General features: G+C 40.3%; 1 protein-coding gene across 2 annotated transcripts; it reads left to right on the forward strand.

The window, feature by feature from the left end:
• The first annotated feature begins 4693 nt into the window (after window positions 1-4693).
• Window positions 4694-18928, forward strand: LOC306975269 (uncharacterized protein). Of its 2 annotated transcripts, none has more exons than XM_079572767.1 (9): window positions 4694-4792; window positions 7122-7436; window positions 7942-8190; window positions 15549-15857; window positions 16165-16446; window positions 18468-18557; window positions 18644-18672; window positions 18736-18786; window positions 18846-18928. In XM_079572767.1, exons 1-9 carry the CDS (start codon window positions 4738-4740, stop codon window positions 18867-18869), a joined length of 1404 nt encoding a protein of 467 aa, XP_079428893.1. In that variant the 5' UTR covers window positions 4694-4737; the 3' UTR covers window positions 18870-18928. The 2 variants fall into 2 exon arrangements, with proteins under 2 accessions (XP_079428893.1, XP_079428894.1); XM_079572768.1 differs by having other exon boundaries at window positions 15552-15857.
• Window positions 18929-23465: the final 4537 nt, after the last annotated feature.

Below are 23465 nucleotides of genomic sequence, written 5' to 3' on the forward strand. Positions count from 1 at the left end.
CAACAAACCTCAAAATGTCAGTTTAGCAGGAAGACGTGTGACTGAGCTCAACAAAAGCAGAAACGTCTCTAAAGTGTGAAACCACAGGTGCAGGAGGGTCAAAAAGTATAAGACAGAAAAGGCGGAAGAGAAAATATCAGACTTTGAGAAGCGGCCGACGAACCAGAACAAACTAAAGATGATTTTGATTCATTTATATTTCTTCTTTTTGAGCCTCCAGTCTCAGTGTCACGGTAAGACCTCGTTACGCTCATGAAATGTGATGGATATTTATATGTTTTGTTGGTTTATCAGTGATGTGAAACAGGAAGAGAGTTTATAGAAGTGAGATGAAGCTGCAGATACAAACCAGACAAATATGTTCAGCCAAATAAGAACCAACTCAAGACTGAGGGAAGAATAACAGAGGAGTGTTGTCGGGATTAGTTTCATTAGAGCAGGGGCGCCCAAACCTTTTGTCTCTGAGGCCAAACTGAAAAAGTGCGTGTGAGTCGTGGGCCAAACACGGCGATGTCAAGTGTGAAACACGTATAACTGCAAATAAAACGAGTTACTTTATTTTCTTTTTCAGTAGCCCATACATTTGCCTTTGATTCTATGCAAATACCATGCTACAGTAATATAAATGTGAACTGTGGCAAAAGCCGAGTTTTAGAAGAACAAAATCAACTATTGCAGTAATATAGTGCAAAATATAAACAACACCTGTATCTACAGCACCTACAGTGACTTTAACCTCTTAACTCCCGCCTGAACCGAGAGGACCTTTTTCCTCACGTCATCAGACTTTTTTTCCATCATTTTTTTGTTGGGTATTCAACTCATTTTTGTAACTTTTTTTTCTTTTTTTTTGTTATCTTTTTTTGTCACTTTTGTCACATTTGTTCTATTTTTTTTCTTTTTTTTCTTTTTGGTTATTTTTTTGTAATTTTTTTGGTCAAATTTTAATCGCATTTTTGTCATTTTTGGGTCATTTTTTGGTCTCATTTTTGTCACTTTTTCATCAATTTTTCGTCACTTTTTTGTCAATGTTTTCGTCACTTTTTTGTCCCATTTCCATCATTGTTTTCGTCTCAGTTTTGTTACTATTTTCACAGCTTTTTTCCAGAAGCTTTTGGATTGGGGTAAAGCCAAACTGGAGAAAATGTGCTCGGTTCAGGTGGGAGTTAAGGGGTTAAATCATTCGTTTATTAACTCAAAGAAAATGTGATATTAGATCATTTTGAAAATGTCGGTTCAGCATAAATTATTTTAAAAGTACATTTTTCACATGTACATGTCATTAACCTTTGCAATAAAGGTGGAAAACTGGAAACTGGTAAACTTGATGCTACAACACTCTGTGATAAACAACAAGACACCGCAAGTGTTTCCTTAACTTTGCAAAAGGAGTGAAACAGCGCCCCCAATTTGACGGTAGTGGCCAAAGAGTGTACTGCATTCATATTTACCATTGAGAATGAATGGGAAGAGAGTTCCTATTAACCATCCATGGAGCAAAAGTAGGTCACCCTCTGGCGGGCCAACATTATTGTTCCTCACTTTGGGCACCCCTGCTCTAAAGCATAAAAATGACAGTTCTCAAAGTGGATAATCATATCCTAAAATAACAATAAACTAAATATTTAGCACAATTTATTTCGGTTTAACAAAGTTTTAGAAAGAATAATAAATGTACAGATGATAAATATTGGTGTTTATCTGTTATTTATTGAACGATAAGTCGATATAGTAATTATGGTGACGGCTGAGAGAGGAGTCCTTTATGCAGGTCTGCACAGTCATTTGGATCCAAACACTCACTCTGGTCTTTGCTCGTGTTTTTCTCTGCAGGAATCAGAGGAGAATCCCATGTGTTCTTCAGAGCTGGACTCAAGGCCACACTGAGCTGTGAGAAAACATCATAGTATCCTGACATCACCTGCTCCGATGTCAGCTGGCTTTTTAGCAGTGACTCCAGTCGCACTGTGTACGGAGTGAGAAACGGGCAGGTTTCAGAGGAACATCCAGGTTCCTCCAGACTCAGTGTGAACTCTGACTGTTCTCTGAACATTCACAACGTTTCTGCAGAAGATGCAGGACGATACATCTGTCGCCTTCTGGGCAGGACTGACCAGGGGCCTCATTTATCAAACTGTGCGTGAGACTCTGACTTTGAAAGTGCGTAGGAAAGTAACAAAAAAATTCATACGCAAAGTTTGTTTCCGATCTATAAAACCCTGCGTATGCGCTGGTACGCACACCTGACTGCAATCTTTCCTTCGCTGATTCCACCTGAAGCAGAAAAGCTGCGGACATCACGCCACGCCCTCTGCCCGCCTCCATTTGACCATAAAAGGCAATGCAAAGTGACTTATGAATGAGATTTCCCTAAACATGAGGCGATAATGAGTGGGTTTTACCGAAGGCGAGGTGCAGAGAGGGAGGGGCTGATGCTGCCGCAGCTCGGGCAGAGACGACACGGGCTCGAGGAGATTTACTGAAGAGTGAACTCTGCTTCTCTGATCACACGTATTGGCATCTTTCTACATATAAATATCAATAAAACTTTCCAAAACAAATGTTTAGAACGTAAAGAAGAGGCTTAAGTGTCGGCTAGAATTGCCAATAGTAAGATTTGGATTTGCCAATAAAACACGATAAACTGTGGGGCATTTCAGTCAAACTCCAAACGGCACACGCTGTACATTAGGTCATGTTCTGTTTAGGATGAAGCAGCGGTTCGGTCCGGGTGGAGTGAGTGAGGTGAGGTCAGTGTCCGGGCAGTGTCTCAGGAGGGCATGGGCAGTGGAGCCGCGGTGCCGGTGTGCACTGCGTAAATACGGCCTCGTCTGAAAGGCATGTGACCCGAGCTTTGGACATAAACCCAGTTGGTCAGACTTATGTCCAGAGATGACTCAAAGCACAGGACATCGGGGTCATTCCTGCTTCCCGTTTAAAAGGCTTTAGCGCCAGTGCACATACGTGCACGAGTACGAGCGTGCACGTATGTGCGCACCAATATTCACAAACATCGTAATAAGTTGCTTATTTCATTCTAATCTTTGTAATTGCTGAAGAAAGTAAATTCAAACCATTTCAAACCAAACCAAACCTGACTTCCTCAAACCAGTCCTGTCTCTGCTCTCTCGTCTCTCAGCAGTGTTTCTGAAAAGTGCGTACCTCGTACGGCAGCTCTTTAGTTTGCGTGGAGCAGCGCAATGTTTCACGTTCAGTTTGTTTTCTATAAATACCAACTTTGGCGCAGAGGAGCGGCTACGCAAAGTTTTGGCCTCATTTTGTGTGCAGCAAGCTTGATAAATGAGGCCCCAGAACTCTGTGGTTTCATTGGGAGGAAATGTGTCATAGACTTTTATATTTCAAGTATTAATCTCTTCAAACCCGCCTTAACCGAGTGCATTTTCTCCAGTTCGGCTTTACCCAAATCCAAAAGCTTCTCGACTGAAGCTTTCCGTCTATAGGCCAAAGTATTTGAAAGCTAAGTCCTACATAAATGATCCAAGCTTCTTGATCGATATGATTGTCAGGTGTTTTTTTTTTTGTTTTGTTTCGGTCACATTTTGCTTGATCAAAGTTACATTTACACTAAACAAAATGGGTCCAGAACACTGAAAAAAAACGTGACAACCAAAAACAGGAAGAAGCTTAGATGAGTTCTGTGAGTCTTAGCTTTCAACTGAGGCTTTACACAAGGCCTAGAGGCTGTAACCTCCAGTCGAGAAGCTTTTAGATTTGGGTCAAAATGGAGAAAATCTACTCGGTTATGGTTTGGGTTTTGGGTTAAACTGATCTTTCTTTTCTGTCTCAAGTCTCTGCAGCTCCCCCTGGTGGCAGCTCAAACCCAGACGTCACAGTTCAATGCTCCGTGTCCAGATATGGAATGAGCTGTAGTCAGGGCAGAATCCTCTGGTTGGACCAAAACAGGAACATCGTGTCCCAGAATCCCCCAAACAACTGTGTGTCCACTCTCACCCTGAAGCGCCAAGACAACAGAAGATTCACCTGCCAGTATCTCAACGCAAAAGGAACAGAGCTCATTTCAGCAAACTACACACCAGGTAAGATCCCGAAACTAAATCCTTTCAAACAAAGTCTAAACAGGACTGCAGCGTCAGGATCGAGGCGGTGACACTTTTACACATCCAGGTAATGCTAGATTCAGGTTCATTTAAAGCTTTTCTTCATAATAACATCCAGTTGATTTCAAACGAACATTATAAAGAAAACTTCTCACAGTCATATTTATTTTTGGACCTTTAGCGTTGGCGTAACTTCTCTTAACGGCAACACAAACCTCATCTTACATTTACATCTCACAAGTCACTTTCAAGAATCACACTTCAGTCATTTTGCTTCATTTAAACATTTCTAAGTCGGAAGAGGAAGTACGAAAGAGTCCATTTACGGTTATCTGGCAACCCTGAGTCTGGCTCTGACATTGTTACAGTTTCTGAAAACAACACTGGATTTGAACATTTCTACTTCAGATCAAGGGACGAAGTGATGTGGAATTAATTGTGTTATTTTTTGTACTTGTACCCGGAGTATTGACAAAGTTTAACCAATAAACCACTTTTAGACGTCACTTCTCTTCCTTCGTATTCTGACGTGTAGTTGTTCCTCATTCAACTTCTTTCGAAACAAGTGGGAGGAGAGAGACGCCTTTATCATCATCAGACTTAGTTGAGTTTAGTCCAAAAGACAAAGTGGCCTAAAGGACGAACAGGGGAATCTGAAATGTCTCTGACCAAAGTGCTGGGTTTGGTTTGTGTCTCTCTGCTGCTGCTCGGAGGTAAGACTCGTACAGATGCTCGTCGTATAATTAGAATATCCTGAAAAAGTGCAGTCACTTCTGTAATTCCACTTCAACTGTGAAGCTAATATATGATAGAGTCACTACATGCAAAGTGAGATATGTAGCCTTTATTTGCTAACATTTAGATTATTATGGCTCAACTTGTAAAAACCCCAAATTAAAAATCATAAAATTTGAATATTTTGAAAATGGACTGTGAGTCATAATTATTGACATATTATGTCACTTTGCATGTCATGAGTCTATGTCATATATTCGTTTCACATTTTAAGTTGAATTACAAAAATAAATGACCTTTTTCAAGATATTCTAATTATATGACGAGCACCTGTATATTATGAATCTGGATTTGAGGGTTCGCGGGGTCGATTTCTCCCTTTGGAAATTTGTCTTTCTCTCACCTCATTTAGCAATCTTACAAACTATCACTTTATAGCGGTTGGGCGACGCGGTGGCGCGGTGGTTAGTGCTCGTGCTTCACACTTAAAAGGTCCCAGGTTCGATTCCCAGACGGGGTCTTTCTGTGGAGTTTATATGTTCTCTCTCTGTGTATGTGTAGGTTTCCTCCTCTACCACTAAAAGCATGCACATTAGGGTGTATGAGTGAGTGGTTGATGTATTTATTATATGACAGGGTAATTGAAAATGAACACAGTACAAAACAAGTTTGATGCTTTTTGCTGGTGCTCATGATCTGCTCCAGTCCCTGGTCGGGCTTTTCTACACTAAATTAAAACAACATTTGTTGTACATTTTGCATTTCTTTAATGGTCTCACAGACAGAAACTGGACCTGACTCCTGAAACATCACTGAGGCCCTGAACCAAAATGGGATTCATTACAAAAAGGCTAATTGTTTAAGTCTGTAATTTCAAATTTAGAAGCTCAGCAAATGTTTGGCTGATTGAAAACTTCTAGAAACTTAAAAAATGTGCAGATAGATAATGTACAAGTTATATTTTAGCTAACAATAAAAAGTCGCTAAATCATTATTGACTTAACCCCTTAACTCCCACCTGAACCGAGCACATTTTCTCCAGTTTGGCTTTACCCCAGTCCAAAAGCTTCTGGAAAAAAGCTGTGAAAATAAAATAAAAATAGCAACAAAACTGAGATGAAAACAATGATGAAGATGTCACAAAAAAGTGAGAAAACTTTGACAAAAAGGTGACAAAAAAATGACAAAAATGTGACAAAAAATGACAAAAAATGACAAAAAAGAAAGACAAAAAAGTGACCAAAAAAAAAGACAAAAAAGTGAGTTGAAAAAAATTAGTTGAATACCGCCAAAAAAAAGGATGGATAAAAATCTGACGGGAGGAAAAAGATCCATTTAGATGAGCTTTGTAGATCTTTGCTTGAGGCGTTACACTGGCCTACAGGATTTGGGTAAAGCTGAACTGGAGAAAATGCTCTCGGTTCAGGCGGGAGTTAAGGGGTTAATATAAAAGGCTCTGTCTGTTGCGGCCCCCGACCAACACTGGGTTCGCATTTTTGGCCCCCAGTCCAAATGAGTTTGAGACCCCTGTATTAGAGTGTTATTTCAACCTGCATAGACTCAAACAGACGAAAGCGGTGATTAGGAAGATTTATTGACATGTATATTAGTTTTAGCGATCAGACCCCGGCGGTGACATCGATGTATGAAAGTCAGGCGATGATTGGCTGCTATGGAGGTGCGGCTCTTACGCTGATGGCTGAGGTGGAGGTGTGGCCCTCTCGGAAGAGATCATTGGCTGGAGGCATGTGATTCTGAATATCGCCTCCCAGGTTGAATTAACGCCTAGGCTTCATTTCTGTTTGTGCTAATTCAGTTTTATAGATTATTAAGAACTTTAAAGCCTCGAGGCGTTCATGAACCACAGTTTGGGAACCACTGCTGACTTTGTGGCATCATGAGTCACGTTATGCCTTTGTTTAACCTGGGCCTTATCTAATACATCCATACTGTCACGAAATGTTGAAGTTTGTAGTATTGAGGCGGGAAAATATAATGATGATGAACGATTACATTGATTCATAAAATTGAAAAGCATAAAAATGACAGTTCTCAAAGTGGATAATCAGATCCTAAAATAACAATAAACTGAATATAATGAAGCACAATTTGCTTCGGTTTAGCAAAGTTTTACAAAGAATAGTAAATGTACAGATGATAAATATTGGTGTTTATCTGTTATTTATTGAACGATAAGTCGATATAGTAATTATGGTGACGGCTGAGAGAGGAGTCCTTTATGCAGGTCTGCACAGTCATTTAGATCCAAACACTCACTCTGGTCTTTGCTCGTGTTTTTCTCTGCAGGAATCAGAGGAGAATCCCATGTGTTCTTCAGAGCTGGACTCAAGGCCACACTGAGCTGTGAGAAAACATCAAATTATCCAAATATCACCTGCTCCGATGTCAGCTGGCTTTTTAGCAGTGACTCCAGTCACACTGTGCACGGAGTGAGAAACGGGCAGGTTTCAGAGGAACATCCAGGTTCCTCCAGACTCAGTATGAACTCTGACTGTTCTCTGAACGTTCACAACGTTTCTGCAGAAGATGCAGGACAATACACCTGTCGCCTGTGGGGCAGGAATGACCTGGACTCTGTGGTTTTATTGGGAGTCCTCACCAGTGAGTCTTTTAAATGTGTCATAGACTTTTATATTTCAAGTATTAATCTCTTCAACCCCGCCTTAGCCGAGTGCATTTTCTCAAGTTCGGCTTTACCCAAACCCAAAAGCTTCTCGACTGGAGCATACAGTCTATAGGCCAAAGTATTTGAAAGCTAAGTCCTACATAACTGATCCAAGCTTCTTGATCGATATGATTGTCAGGTGTTTTTTTTGGTTTTGTTTCGGTCACGTTTTGCTTGATCAAAGTTACATTACACTAAACAAAATGGGTCCAGAACACTGAAAAAAAAAAATGAAAAAAAATGACTAAATCGTGACAACAAAAAACAGGAAGAAGCTTAGATGAGTTCTGTGAGTCTTAGCTTTCAACTGAGGCTTTACACAAGGCCTAGAGGCTGTAACCTCCAGTCGAGAAGCTTTAAGATTTGGGTCAAAATGGAGAAAATCTACTCGGTTATGGTTTGGGTTTTGTGGTGAAACTGATCTTTCTTTTCTGTTTCAAGTCTCTGCAGCTCCCCCTGGTGGCAGCTCAAACCCAGACGTCACAGTTCAATGCTCCGTGTCCAGATATGGAATGAGCTGTAGTCAGGGCAGAATCCTCTGGTTGGACCAAAAAAAGAAGATCGTTTCCCAGAATCCCCCAAACAACTGTGTGTCCACTCTCACCCTGAAGCGCCAAGACAACAGAAGATTCACCTGCCAGTATCTCAACGCAAAAGGAACAGAGCATATTTCAGCAAACTACACACCAGGTAAGATCTCAAAACTAAATCCTTTCAAACAAAGTCTAAACAGGACTGCAGCGTCAGGATCAAGGCGGTGACACTTTTACACATCCAGGTAATGCTAGATTCAGGTTCATTTAAAGCTTTTCTTCATAATAACATCCAGTTGTTTCAAACGAACATTATAAAGAAAACTTCTCACAGTCATATTTATTTTTGGACCTTTAGCGTTGGCGTAACTTCTCTTAACGGCAATGTAGTGGCTATTTGTCCTTAAACTTAAATCAAAAAACAAAGGGTCCAATTTCTCAAATGGCCACTGAGGCTGCGTCGTGACTTTGGGTTTACGCAGGGTAAGAGGTACCAAAATCAAAATGTCCATGCGGAAAAATGCGTTTGAGGAGGTTTATTCACAACAGTAAGCAAGCTCACAGACATATTTCTGCTGCCTCTCTGTAGCTGGTAAAAAACCATATGCCCTCGCAGCCTGAGGTCCCTCCCACCTTGACCCACTTATGTAATCAACGAAACCCGCAGTGACCAATAACAACGACGTAAATAATTATCTAAATTAGCGGAAATATCAAACAAAAATAATATGCATAAATGCAAAATAAGCAATTTAACTTTAGCAAAAAAGAAAATAAATTAGGCTATAACTTAACTGAAGCCTAAAATAAACAAAAGTACAAAATAGCTCCAACAACCCAGCCCCTAATTGTGACGGAAACTTTCCCACAATTAACTTTAGCATTACAACCAGAGCTATTTTCTAAATGTAGCCCAAGCTAGAGTCTTTGCATCTTCACTTTCTCCATGCCTGAAAGAAACAAATAGATGGAAGACAGAGATAGGAGAGAGAATGAGCTACATAGTCATTTGTTGGCCTCCAAGAGGAGACAGAGCTTGGTTATCGGTCTGTCCAGAACACTGGTCTTCGTTTGGACCTTCACAGAGCGGACCAGTCCTCTTGAGTCAGCTGTGGTGCTCAGAACTCTTCCCATCATCCATGAGCCTCTTGGAGCTGCGGCATCAGCGATTAGGACAATATCTCCTGAGTAGAAGTTCCTTTTTTCCTTTGTCCATTTTTGTCTTTCTTGCATTACAAGCAAATACTCTGATGTCCATCTTTTCCAGAAGAGCTCTGCAATGTACTGCACTTGCCTCCATCTCCTCTTGATGTACAGGTCCGACTTTTCAAACAGGCCTGGTGGCAGAATGGGTTTGCCTTTTAACAGGAGAATGTGGTTCGGAGTGAGTGCTTCCAAGTCATTGGGATCTTCGGAGACCTTCGTTATTGGCCGGTCATTGAGTATTGCCTCTACCTCACAAAAAAGTGTCTGCAGGCCTTCCTCGTCCAGCGTTTGTTGTCCGACAACAGAGGTAAGTACACTGCGCACAGAGCGAATCAAACGCTCCCAAACTCCACCTTGGTGAGAGGCCGCTGGGGTGTTGAAACTCCACTTCACTCCTTCCTGCACAAAAATCCTTTCAATTTTAGAGTGGTTTAAAGCAGCTAGAGCCTGCCTCAGCTCCTTCTTTGCACCAACAAAATTTGTGCCGTTATCTGACCTTATACTTGTCACAGGTCCTCTTCTGCAGATAAATCTTTGCACAGCATTGATGCAGGAGTCTGTATCGAGGGAGTGCGCCACCTCCAGGTGTATTGCGCGGCTGCTCAGACAGGTGAATATCACTCCATATCGCTTCAGCACAGTTCTCCCTTTCTTCACTTCCAATGGTCCAAAATAGTCCACTCCCACATCTGTAAACGGTGCTTTATCAGGCACAACTCTTTCCTCAGGTAAGTCTGACATTTTCTGTTCTCCAAGTTTTCCTCTGTACCTTCTGCACACTGTACATTGTGAGAGAATCTTCCTGGTCGCAGAGTTGGCATTTATGATCCAATACTTCTGTCTCAATCTGTACAGCATTTGGTTGCGTCCAGCATGTCCAAGTTGGTGATGAATGTGACGTAATATAAGCTGGGAAACATGCAGATCCTTTGACAAAATCACAGGATGTTTTACCTCCAACGGCAGGGCAGATTTAGACAGGCGCCCACCAACTCTGAGGATGCCATCTTTAATGAAAGGATCGAGGCGATACAGAGGGCTGTCTTTGGATACAGTCTTTGGATCACGTTTTAGTGAGGAAATTTCACTGCTGAATCTTTGATTTTGCACAAACTGAATTATTGCCCTTTCAGCTTCCTCCAAACGTTCTGGTGTCAAGCTGGATTTTCCAAGTGTGGCTTTGAATTTTTTAAGCTCATTTTGGACATTTTCATTCTGCTTGACCACATATTCCTTTCTCTTTCGGCTCAAAAGTAAAAGTTTTTCTTTCAGCTCCAACATCCAGGCCACCGATGTTTTAAGCTTTCTCCAGGATGAGAAATAGTGAATGAGTCGACCAATGGGATTGTCACTGTGTGTTGTAATAACATTCACTTTAAGTTCCTTTTTCACCTCTGGATCATCAGATTGGATGGATGAGGAGTCCAAGTCAAGTTTTAGCCATTCGGTGGGAGGCAAGTGCAAAAAGTCTGGTCCCTTTAGCCATTTTCCTTTTCCAAACTCCTGAGCTCTTAGTCCTCGAAATGCTTCATCTGCAGGATTGTCTTTGGTAAATCTCTGCCGGCTTTGGAGTCTTTGTAATGCAATGCAGCGATTATTTGGTAAAACAGGATCTTCAACTCTGAAAGGTAAGTCAATGCAATGATGTCCATTGTTAAGCACTGTTGTATCCTTCTCAATTTTCATGAATTTAATGTCCTCTCTTGACATCTCATGTTGTACATCAAATGTTCTTTCATTAAAGTCATGATTGTACTGCTGCATCAACATATTTTCCAAGTGCTCCACAGATATGTGATTAGCAGTTACAACAGTGCATCCTGATTTGACACCAGCACCTCCAGAGTCTCCAGCACGAAGAGGCCCGTTTATGACCCAGCCAACTCTGGTCCTCACTGCATACGGTCCACCACATTGACTGTTTATTAGTTCCCATGGCTCCAAAACTTTGGGGGAGTCAGTTCCAATGAGCAAGTCCACATCTGCGTCCACTTCATGTAGCTTAATGCTGCTCAGATACGGCCATTTGGCAACATCTTCTTGACATGGCACATTGACTTTAGACACAGGCATTGTTGTTTGTGTCAAAACAGATGGCAGCTCAATAAAGTCCTCATTGTCAAGACCAGACACCTCCAAATCGGTTATTACAGTGGTATTAATGGTTTTAGTTTGTCCCATTGTCCTTAATAGTACATTACAGCTTTTGCCTGATACTCCCAACCTTTCAGCCAGACTTGCAGTGCAGAAGGTACCAGAGCTTCCAGGGTCCAGGAAAGCGTAAGTGTGTACAGCTTTGTTACTTTTCTGACTTTTCACCTGCACAGCCACGATGGAGAAAACAGCAGTGTCCTCTTCACCAGCCCCAATATGACCACACGTCTGCTGCTGCTCTGGTGCAGTGCTCACAGTTCCTTTAGAGGTTATCCTGGTAGAATCCTCTTTCTCCACATGCAGGACAGATGGGTGTTTCCTGTGACACACTTCACAATCCAAGCGACTCCTACAGTCTTTGCTTGTGTGTCCATACTTCAAGCACCCAAAACAAACACCTTTCTCCTTTAGAAAGTTAATTTTGTCCTGTTGCGTCTTCCTTTTAAACTGAAAGCACTTTTCCAGAGTGTGGTTGGTGAGATGGCAAAACAGACATTTGAGCTGGTTACTGTGAGCTGAGTTTTCCTTCTCTTTATGTTCATCATTTATTGCATTGATGCTGGTGGCAAAGGTACCACTTTTCCTCTTCTGCTTAACTTGAGTGAACACCTTTGTGTGGCTGGCTGAAGAAACATCATTAATATTTCCAAACAGTGGGTCTGACACAATTTTGACTTGTTTTTCAATAAAATTGACAAGATCAACAAACACAGCTCTGCTTCCTGTTTGCTCCAGTATGTCACATGCCACATTTCTCCACTTATCCCTCAGCTTGTATGGGAGTTTCATTAGGATTGTCCTGAGGTTAGCTGGCATGTCCAACTCCTTCATGTACTTTATATGATGTACTATGTTGGAGCACCCTCTGAGGAACAAAGCAAATGACTGCAGAGCAGCTACATCCTCAGGTTTTATTGAGGGCCAGTTGTTGATTTTGTCCATATAAGCAGAGGAGATTTTGTGTTCACTGCCAAAATGTTCCATCAAAAGTGTCTTTGCTCTTTGGTAACCAGGTTCAGAGGGGAGATGCTGACAACTTCTTACAATGTCTCTTGGCTGACCCCTTGTATACTGTTCTAGGAAGTACAAACAATCACTGAAATTTTGAGTTTTATCTTCAATACAATTTTCGAAAGCTCTGAGAAAAGATCTAAAATGCAGAGGGTCACCATCAAATACAGGTATACTTCTCATAGGCAGAGCCGAGGCTGTGTTTTGTTGGACCAACAGGGCAGTAATTTCATTTTGACGCTGCATGATGTTCATAATGTCTGGAGTGTTGGTTGATTGAATATTGTCATGAGCATTTTGCAAAAACAGTGATTGAGTACTTTGTCTTTGGGGAACATGAATGACATTTGGTATGGGTGGTTGTATTACAACATGTGTGGGCTTGACACTGGCAGGGACAGAATTTAATGAGCGCATCAGGGGAGGTTCAGAGTTTTTGTTAATGGGCACAAAACGTTCAGCATTTGGATTTAGTCCATATGTTCCTTGAGTTTCTGACCTTTCCAAATAAGAATTCATGCCATCTGATGCTTTAGAGGCACATTTTGACACTTTTGAGCCACACTTTGAGTTTATTTCCAGAATCTCCAATCTTGCATTTTGCACCTTTAATTCTGCCTCCAGAGCAAGTTGTTCCCTTTCTCTCCTTAAATGTTCCCGTTTTTTCTGTAATTCCTCTTGGTCTTTTTCCTGTTTCCTTCTTAATTCCTCTTGTTCAAGTTTTACTTGTTCCTCCTGTGCCTCCAAAATGTGCTTCTGCGTTAAAGCAGCAATGCGCTCCTGTAATGCTGCTTTTTCTGCTTGCACTAATATTTTTGCAGACGCACTTGATGAAGCTTTTGACACTTTAGAGACAGTTTTTGAGCGTGCAACAGAACCTTTATTGGATACACTGTCCCCAGGCCCTATATCAGCTTGATTTTCAGGAGGCTTGATTGGAAGTTCATATGAATGGCCTGCATTTGACAACCAACCCTTGGCATCATCAATAAAGTTTGAAAATACATTTTCCTTTTGTTCAAAATATTTATTTTGTTTTTCCTTTTCATCCTGAGGTAAGTCCAGTGACACAAACGACAAATGATGTTGTTTAGCTTCATCAACACATGTTATCATTTTATCCAAAAGAGACTTGACTGCATCAATATTGTCTGCAGAATGCATCAATTGATCCATTTGACTCATGTAGGACTTGGCTTGTTTGTATTTCTTAGATCTTTTTTCCTGACACGTTTGTATGAAAAACATCATTCCTTTAACGGTGTAACTTGTGCGCCTTTTAGTGGAAAGCGCCGTGTCACTAGTGACTTTGGATGCAACGTCAGACATTGTACGTTTTTATTGACGTTGTTGGCCAGAGTTATTTGCAAAGAGGCTGGGACACGTACCATGCAGAACTGTTGCTTGATGTTTGCGATGGTTGTTTTTGCGCACGGAGTTGGGTGCGCGCCGTTGTCGTTGAGTGGGGCCGTGAATCAGCTGTTGAGGCTTTGGGCCTGTGCAAATCCAAATTGCGACAATATGGCTCATCCGCACGTACATGCAGCTCCTGTGCTCCAGTGGCGTCCCCGTTCCACAATACGGCGTCCGGCGAAGTTTTGTACAGACGGATGGGTCGGATTGCGATGTTTGTGTCCAGCCCGCGCCGCCTCCACCGCTCGGCCCAGCCTTTGTCTTGGTTCCAGCGTCCAGGTGCGTAATCCAGGCTTTCCAGGGGTAATCCAGCAAAATAGTCCAGTTTCCAGGTAAAGGCAGGTTTTTTACTTAATGTAGTGGCTATTTGTCCTTAAACTTAAATCAAAAAACAAAGGGTCCAATTTCTCAAATGGCCACTGAGGCTGCGTCGTGACTTTGGGTTTACGCAGGGTAAGAGGTACCAAAATCAAAATGTCCATGCGGAAAAATGCGTTTGAGGAGGTTTATTCACAACAGTAAGCAAGCTCACAGACATATTTCTGCTGCCTCTCTGTAGCTGGTAAAAAACCATATGCCCTCGCAGCCTGAGGTCCCTCCCACCTTGACCCACTTATGTAATCAACGAAACCCGCAGTGACCAATAACAACGACGTAAATAATTATCTAAATTAGCGGAAATATCAAACAAAAATAATATGCATAAATGCAAAATAAGCAATTTAACTTTAGCAAAAAAGAAAATAAATTAGGCTATAACTTAACTGAAGCCTAAAATAAACAAAAGTACAAAATAGCTCCAACAGGCAACACAAACCTCATCTTACATTTTCATCTCACGCGTCACTTTCAAGAATCACACATCAGTCATTTTGCTTCGTTTAAACATTTCTAATTCGGAAGAGGAAGTACGAAAGAGTCCATTTACGGTTATCTGGCAACCCTGAGTCTGGCTCTGACATTGTTACAGTTTCTGAAAACAACACTGGATTTGAACATTTCTACTTCAGATCAAGGGACGAAGTGATGTGGAATTAATTTGGAAATAATTGTGATATTTTTTTTACTTGTACAAAGTTTAACCCATAAACCACTTTTAGACGTCACTTCTCTTCCCTCGTATTCTGAAGTGTAGTTGTTCCTCATTCAACTTCTTTTGAAACAAGTGGGAGGAGAGAGACGCCTTTATCATCATCAGACTTTAGTTGAGTTTAGTCCAAAAGACAAAGTGGCCTAAAGGACGAACAGGGGAATCTGAAATGTCTCTGATCAAAGTGCTGGGTTTGGTTTGTGTCTTTCTGCTGCTGCTCGGAGGTAAGACTTTATATCATGAAGCTGGATTAGAGGGTTCACGGGGTCAATTTCTCACTTCTGTCTTTCTCTCTCCTCATTTTCCTCACACTTTGTGTCACTGAAAGGCTCTGTACTGCAGATAAACTGTATTAGATTGTTATAAAGTACCATGTTATACACACTTTGGCTCCACGTTGTGCATTAAAACTGTATCAGGCTCCTCCTGGTTTATCTTTAGCTACATATAGAACTGACAGGGATTTTGAAAAAGATTTACTGCAGTAAAAATGTTAATTCTGCTTCAACACATGAACACAATCTCTACACATGTGGGTTTATACAGCAGCACACAAGCAGATTACAACAGAAAAGATTTGGAGAACTGTGATTAGAAAAAGGAGCAGACACTGAAACATGTTGTTAATGTTTTATTTACAGGAGTCAGTCCAGAGAAGATCGTCCATCTTTACACCAGAGCTGGAGACGAGGTCACTCTGCCCTGTGACGGACTACGAGATCATGGTCCATCCTGCTCAGATGTGAAGTGGCAGTTCTATAAAGGCCCTTCATCAGGTCCTATTCATAAAGTAGCTAAAGGAGTCGTTCAGGACGGTGGATCCTCCAGACTGAGTCTGAACTCAAACTGTTCTCTCAGTCTGTACGACGTCACTGAGGACAACTCTGGGGCATTTCACTGTGAACATCAAACGACTTTATACGAAATAGTGTATCTGAACGTCCTCACAGGTGAGTTACACTGAGACTATTGTATACCGGCTGTCATAAACAACCTTTATAATGTAAATACACAGGGTGATGATGATGATGACAGTAGTTAAAGTTCACCTTTCTGCATGTATAACGTGTAGGTATCATTAAAATGACCTTATTGATCAGAAAACAGTATGTTCATTTTAACTCCGCACTTTTTAGTTCAGTTTAGTTTGTTTGGGAGATATATACACTGTATATTTAAGTATATATTGTAAGTTCTATTGTACGTTCTGTTGTTTGGCAGATTCTAACACAGTCTTGAAATGTTTTTCTGTCTCAGTCTCAGTCGACCCCAATCAACCCCCAGATGGAATCATCGCATTACAGTGCAGCCTGGGGACATATGATCCACGCTGTGAAGGCAGGAACTTCCGTTGGTTTGAACAGAGTCAGATGGTCGACCCTGTAGATAGAAGAAACTGTGTGTCTTATCTGGCTGTGGAGCGAGAGAGTCGACACGACAGAACATTCACCTGTCAGTTTGTGGAGAGCGATGAAGTAAAGATCTCTGCAGAGGTCAGGCTCAAGGGCAACAAACAGACTGTCCAACCCCCAACTCCAGGTAAAGAAACACATGAGACAAATCAAAACATACATAACAGCAGAGTCTATTTTCTGTTACTTGACCTTTTTTTTTTACAAGAAAAAGAAATAAAAAACTGTGCCACTGTTTAAAACATATAGAGGAGAATTCAAACTGTACAAGTGTCGAGCCTTTATCTCAAATTAGGAGCTGCGTTAATGTCACTGCACAAACTCCTTCAGTCTCTCGTGAACTCTAAAGGGGGAGAGACTTTCAGCAAACTGCCAGAGCTGGGGCGCGATCCAAAGGGTGGGATAGTCTTGTATGTCTAGTATGCGCAGCAGCCACAAGACTATCGACTGCACGACCGCAAACCAAAACCTTGTTTGAAGCCAGACAGGATTTGTAAATTGTGTATGAGCTGTGAGATGTCCTAAAACCTACGGGCCAAGAAATCCTCATTTTCTGACCCAAAGTGTTTCACAAGGGTCAGACTTTCATTCACTCTCCGAAGGTAAACTATGTAAAAGTCATCACAGCTTCTTAACCCCTTAACTCCCACCTGAACCGAGCACTTTTTCTCCAGTTTGGCTTTACCCCAATCCAAAAGCTTCTGGAAAAGAGCTGTGAAAATAGTAACAAAACTGAGACAAAAACAATGACGGAAATGTGACAAAATAGTGATGAAAAATGGATAAAAAAGTGGCAAAAATTGACGAAAAAATGACAAAAAAATTTACACAAAACAATGACAAAAATGTGATTAAAAAATGACAAAACAATGACAAAAATGTGACAAAAATGTGACAAAAATGTGACAAAAAAATGACAAAAAATTGATAAAAAATTTACGAAAAAATTACAAAAATGTGACAAAATTTGACAAACAAATCACAAAAAATTGACAAAAAATGGCCAAAAAAAATGACAAATGTGATAAAAAATGTATGAAAAAATGACAAATATGTGACAAAAAAGGACAAAAAAAATGACAACAATTGGACAAAATTTGACAAAAAAATCACACAAAAAATGACAAATGTGATTAAAAAAAATGACAAAAAAATGACAAAAAAGTTACAAAAATGAGTTAAATAGCCAACAAAAAAATGATGGAAAAAAATCTGATGACGTGAGGAAAAAGATCCTCTCGATCCTCTAGGTTAAACTGTGCAGCTCGGAGGCAACATTAAAGGGGAAGTTTCACAAAGATAATTATGGCTCCATGAAGTGTTGCTTTAATCGCCGTTTTGCAACTTTTCGGCTCACGTTAAGAGGAAGGACATGTTCCACTTTAACCCCTTAACTCCCACCTGAACCAAGCACATTTTCTCCAGTTTGGCTTTACCCCAGTCCAAAAGCTTGGAAATGGAAATGTGACAAAAAAGTGAGAAAACATTGAAAAAAAAGTGACAAAAAATTCATGAAAAAGAGACAAAAATGTCACAAGAAATTGACAAAAAACTGACCAATAAATTCCCAAAAAAATGACAAAAATTTGATAAAAAAACGTACGAAAAAAAGACAAAAATGTGTCAAAATTTGACAAAAAATTACAAATGTGATAAAAAAATTGACAAAAAAATGACAAAAATATGACAAAAATGTGACAAAAAATTGACGAAAAAATGACAAAAAAGTGACAAAAATGAGTTGAATACCCAACAAAAAAATTATGGAAAAAAAATCTGATGACGTGAGGAAAAAGATCCTCTCGGTTCAGGCGGGAGTTAAGGGGTTAAAGTACCGGCAAAGCAGGTATCGTTAAAATGGTGGTATCAGAAAAAAACACGGAACCCAGTCCTAGGTTAAACTGTGCGGCTCAGAGGCAACATTAAAGGGGAAGTTTCACAAAGATAATTATGGCTCCATGAAGTGTTGCTTTAATCGCCGTTTTGCAACTTTTCAGCTCACGCTAAGAGGAAGGACATGTTCCACTTTAATGGAAATGACTCATTCTGACAGAGAGATTCATTTGAACCTTTTAAATGAGCGTCATGTAGCTAAGAGTGAATGAAAAGAGGCTGGACCCGCCTTATCCATCCCTGCTGTGTTTTCAGGCTGGAGCTGGTTCCTGGTGCTGAAGACTGTGGGTTGGAGCGCTCTCATCATCGCCACTGTGGTCGTCTCCATCTACGCCAGAGTGAAAGGTAACATACTACTATCACTACTTCTGTCTCTGCTACTACTGCAGTTTATTACCACTGCTACATCCACGGCTTCTTCTCTTTTACAGGAAAACCCAAGAGATCCAGCGGAGACTTTGTGAGTTTGCACATCTGTCACAGACTTAAAGGTTTGATGATAAACTTCCTGTTCTTTGTTTAGGAGATGATTGTTTGTTCTCCTGATGTCAATCCTGGAAACATGGTGAGATCTGTTCACACTTTGGTCTGTTTCCATTACAGTCATTAATATAATAATACTTTCTCTCTCAGGCGGATTATGAAAACCAACAGTGAATGAAAGTCTGGAACAGCCTCAGCTTTGACAATGTCCGAATCCAGGATGAAAACTGTTCACAGGAAGTATTTTATCTGCCCTTTTTTTTTTGCTTTTATTGAAATTCATAGTGAGACAGACATACTTTTTTAGAATACTGTGATTGTGCTTCTGAAAACAGACTAGTGAGAGATGTAGATGATTGGATTTCGCGAACAATCGAGCTTCTGCCTTGATGGTGCAGCTACGAGGCTAATGTTGCTAACGTCCACCACGGGCTAATGACACCAACAGCTAACTGCGCTTTCTACTTGATTTGTTACGTCAGTTATTAGATCGTATGAGGAGTTAACCCCTTACCTCCCACCTGAACCGAGCACATTTTCTCCAGTTTGGCTTTACCCCAGTCCAAAAGCTTCTGGAAAAAAGCTGTGAAAATAGTAACAAAACTGAGACGAAAACAATGATGGAAATGTGACAAAAAAAGTGAGAAAAATGGATGAAAAAGTGGCAAAAATGTCACAAGAAATTGACAAAAAATTGACGAAAAGTGACAAAAATGTGACATAAAAAATGACAAAAATGTGATAAAAATTGACGTAAAATGGAAAAAAAATGTGACAAAAAAATGACAAAAATTTGATAAAAAGTGACAAAAAAGTGACAAAAAATGACCAAAAAAGACAAAAAAAATGACCAAAAAATGACAAAAATGGGACAAAATGTTACAAAAAAAAGTACAAAAATGTGATTAAAAAATGACGAAACAATGACAAAAATGTGACAAAAAATGACCCAAAAAAATGACAAAAGAGTTACAAAAATGAGTTGACTACCCAAGGAAAAAATTATGGAAAAAAAATCTGATGACGTGAGGAAAAAGATCCTCTCGGTTCAGGCGGGAGTTAAGAGGTTAATGTATATATTATGTATTAACGTTTGCTTGCAAATTTACATAACAGTGTTTTTCGTTCAAGTTTAGTTTCACAAATGCAATAGAGTACTTTAACAAATATCCAAAACGATTCTGAAAAAATTTAAACAGATATCTCCTTTTGCAAATGAACACTTCATATATATATAACCAAACTGTTTGAATTTGTGATATAACTTAATAAGGTTTTGTTTTGTTTGACCATTTCCATGCATTGTCGCTTATGATTTGTATCTATTTCATTGTCATTAAACTCTCTGATTTTGGGCAACAACTGTTTCCTCTCCTTGTTTATAGAGTTCAGGAAAATCCACTGTTACCATGGAGATCCACCATGTTTGTGGCTGCTAGCTTACATTTTTCATTAGCTTCTAACATTTGCTAAAAACAGTATAAAAGGTGAAGAAAAAGGCACTGGAATGTTGAATCACTGGTAAATACATCAAACTCACTGTGGTGTCCAAGTGTTTGAAGTTTATTATTGCTGCAAATCCCATGATGCTTAGCGATATGACGTCACTGTCCTGAACTCTATAGAGCTCCACAGTCCGGAAGCAAAAAATCCCTGTCTACACGACCGTCGATTTTGCAAAAATTCAAATATTAAGAGTTTAACGTCACCGCAAAAGCTAATCAGCTATGAAGCAATTCGTGACCATAAAATGTTTCATTTCAATCCAAAAAGAAGACGACATGTTAAAGAAAAGGCAAAGGTACAAGGCTGTGACATCATTCACTTCCTGACTATAGAAACTCCGTATCCCAAGAACCATTGCGACATCGCGCCCGCTGGTCAAGGCAACCAGGTTTTCAGCAAACACGGCCAGTTTCTTTTACTTTGCAGACAAAAGTTGAATATTATTTCACTATTAAACAATCTGAATCCTGCTAATTGGAATAAAAATGATGGTGGTTCGTTTAATTGGATCGTTGGGAACATTTCTTTGATCCATCTGACGTTTTTCTTACTATCAGTGTTAGATATGGATAAAACGTCAACTATCTGCCTGCATGATGTTTGAATAAATTGTTTATAATATGTTGTCTTACAATAAATAAACACAGGGGCGGACTGGCCATATGTCCATTCTGGAAGAGCACAGAAGGGCTACTGGCTCTAGGGCCACCAGTCCCGCCTCAACTGAGCTTTACCCAAATCTAAAAGCAAAAAAGAAAAGCATCAAAATAGCGAGAAAAAGAGGACGAAAGCAAAACAAAAATGTGCTGGAAAAGCAGCAAAAAAGTAACAAAAAATGTGATGAAAAGACAACAAAAATATGACAAAAATGACGTGACAAAAAGTTTCCATCACTTTTGTAGGTCTTAGCTTTCAAATGAGGCACTACAGTGTTGCTCTCCAGTCGAGAAGCTTTTAGATTTGGGTAAAGAAAAATATGAATCTATAAGGAATTCCGTGGAGTATGGTGTACCACAAGGTTAAATTTTGGGACCATTATTATTTATTATTTATATTAATGATTTTGCTTCTGTTTCTATGACCACATTTCCAGTTTTTTTTGCTGATGATACCAATCAAAAAAATAATAATAATAATAAGTCGAACTGGGGAAAATGCACTCGTTAATGTTAAGGCGGGTTGTTAGAGGTTAAAATATGTATTTGTGGAAGTGCACAATTACGCTACTTTGGGCCAGGCTGGTCAGAGTCCAGGGCTGTTTTTCAGTCCCAGTCCTCCCCTGAATAAACACGTGTGGGAACGTGAAGCTCCACCAATCAAAAGCCTCGTAGTAGATCATGGGACTCCCGAGCATCCTGGGTAATGTAGTTCTAGGACGAAGGCTCGCAGTTAAACTGTATTTTTTCTTAAACTAGATGGATCTCAGACGTGCTTTTTTCACCTGTATCTGACTTTGCGGTCGCTTTATAACCACAGAGCTGGATTCAGCCCGAGCTGACGGAGCTACGGAGTTAAAGACTTTATTCCAAATCAATACGGTCTCAAAGCAAGGGGAGTTTTACTTCCGGACCAGAGAGGAGGCGGGATAGAGCTCCACAGTCCCGCCCACACACGGTCACACAAAAAATCCCTTGTATTTTTAGCATTGACTTTTCGAAAAAGTCAAGAGTTTAATGGCACGACACCGGCTAATCAGCTATGTGCTAACTATTGACACTTGCGCAAGTATTTTACAAGAAAGAAACAAACAATGCTTAAAAATACGATGAAATTGCTTTTATAATTTTGCAGTTTATAACGTTTTAGACAAATCGCCAATTGTACCTTGTATGTTTCATGTCTGTGAGTTAGCACATAGCTGATTAGCCGGCGCCGTGACGTTAAACTCTTGAAAAGGTGGATATGTTTGTTAAGTGTAAGCTACCATTTTTATTGTATTTTTTATTAAGGTGAACATCACCTTATTCCGCCTGCCCAGTTTTTCCTCTTTTTGCGTTGTCTCGGCACTTCCGTTGGACAGACACTTCCGGTCGAGCGCGAAGCCCGTTCATTAAACGGAGAACGAGGGAAAATATTCTCCGCTCAAATCTGATGTTTAGTCGATTTATTAATGTGAAATGGCCAGTGTTCATTTGCACCAACAAGTCAACACTGCACCGTTTCTCTGCGCGGCCTGAAAACGGCTTTGTTTTCATGTGGTAACTGATTTTATGTGGACTTCTCCAGCCCCATGTTAACAGATAGGAGAAAAGGGGCGGGCACAGGTCATGGCGGCGCCTATACGCGAACTTCCGGAATAAGGTGAATAAGTGGCACTTTTTTCATATTTTGACAGGGGGTGCGTCTTATTCTCCGGAGCGACTATTATGTGATTTTTTTTTTCTTTCTTTAAATTCATATATATATAATTTCACATGCCGCTAGAGGGCGCTGCAGGCTAATCGAGCAGCAGAAAGAAGCGAGAGAGGGAGGTTACTCTCTTACCACCAAGAAGAAAACAAAACAAAGCTAATCACGGGCTGAAAGCTTGATGGCCACAGCGAGAGGAACGAGTTCACAAATGAGAGCTTGAAAAACCTGCTGTTGGAAGAAGTTTGTCAACGGTGCAGTGGTATGTTCTTTAGGCTATAGTCTCTGAACTGTTTATGTGACGTGATACCAGACAGCTATTTAGTTCGTTGTTTAGCTTCATGTAGCTAACCATCAGTGTGTTAGCAAACCGTACGCCTGTTGTTTTCTTCTTAATTAGGCATTTTATGGTTAGTGCGTCATTCTGACTCGGAAACTCGGAACAATTTTACCCGAGAAGGACCATTTAAAGATGGCTGCGCCCTACATGACACTCCGGAGCGACTAACGTCCGGAAAATACGGCACTTCCGGGTCCAAACCGTTACTTTGTCTGAATCTCCCCCTACAGATAAAAGACCAAAAACGGTTTTACACCTAATAAGCATAATATATCCCCATTTCTCCAGGCAGAATGAAGATACTTTTATGTTTAAAATAAGCCTTCATTGTGTAGGCTACTGTGTAAATTGATAATTGTAATGATAATAATTGTAATATTGATAATTGTAATGCAATGTAAAGAGTCTTTGTCATTATTTCAGCTTTAAGTCAGACGTAACTGACCTAAGATAACGGCTTTATTCAATTAAATTACTTTAATATCGCACATCCACGTCCCAAACCACCTGCTGACCCCATTGTACGTGTTTAAAATAAGGTGATTCGGGAGATTTCGCTGTTGTAAAAACTGCCA

The sequence above is a fragment of the Gobius niger genome (genome assembly GCF_951799975.1).
Source record: "Gobius niger genome assembly, chromosome: 15".
In the NCBI taxonomy this organism is placed as follows: Eukaryota; Metazoa; Chordata; class Actinopteri; order Gobiiformes; family Gobiidae; genus Gobius; species Gobius niger.

Coding starts and splice junctions, on each gene's coding strand:
- LOC306975269 (XM_079572767.1), top strand. CDS start 4,738: ATGTCTCTGACCAAAGTGCTGGGTTTGGTTTGTGTCTCTCTGCTGCTG. Junction 4,793..7,121: donor CTCTCTGCTGCTGCTCGGAG/GTAAGACTCGTA, acceptor TTTTCTCTGCAG/GAATCAGAGGAGAATCCCAT. Junction 8,191..15,548: donor TTCAGCAAACTACACACCAG/GTAAGATCTCAA, acceptor TTTTATTTACAG/GAGTCAGTCCAGAGAAGATC.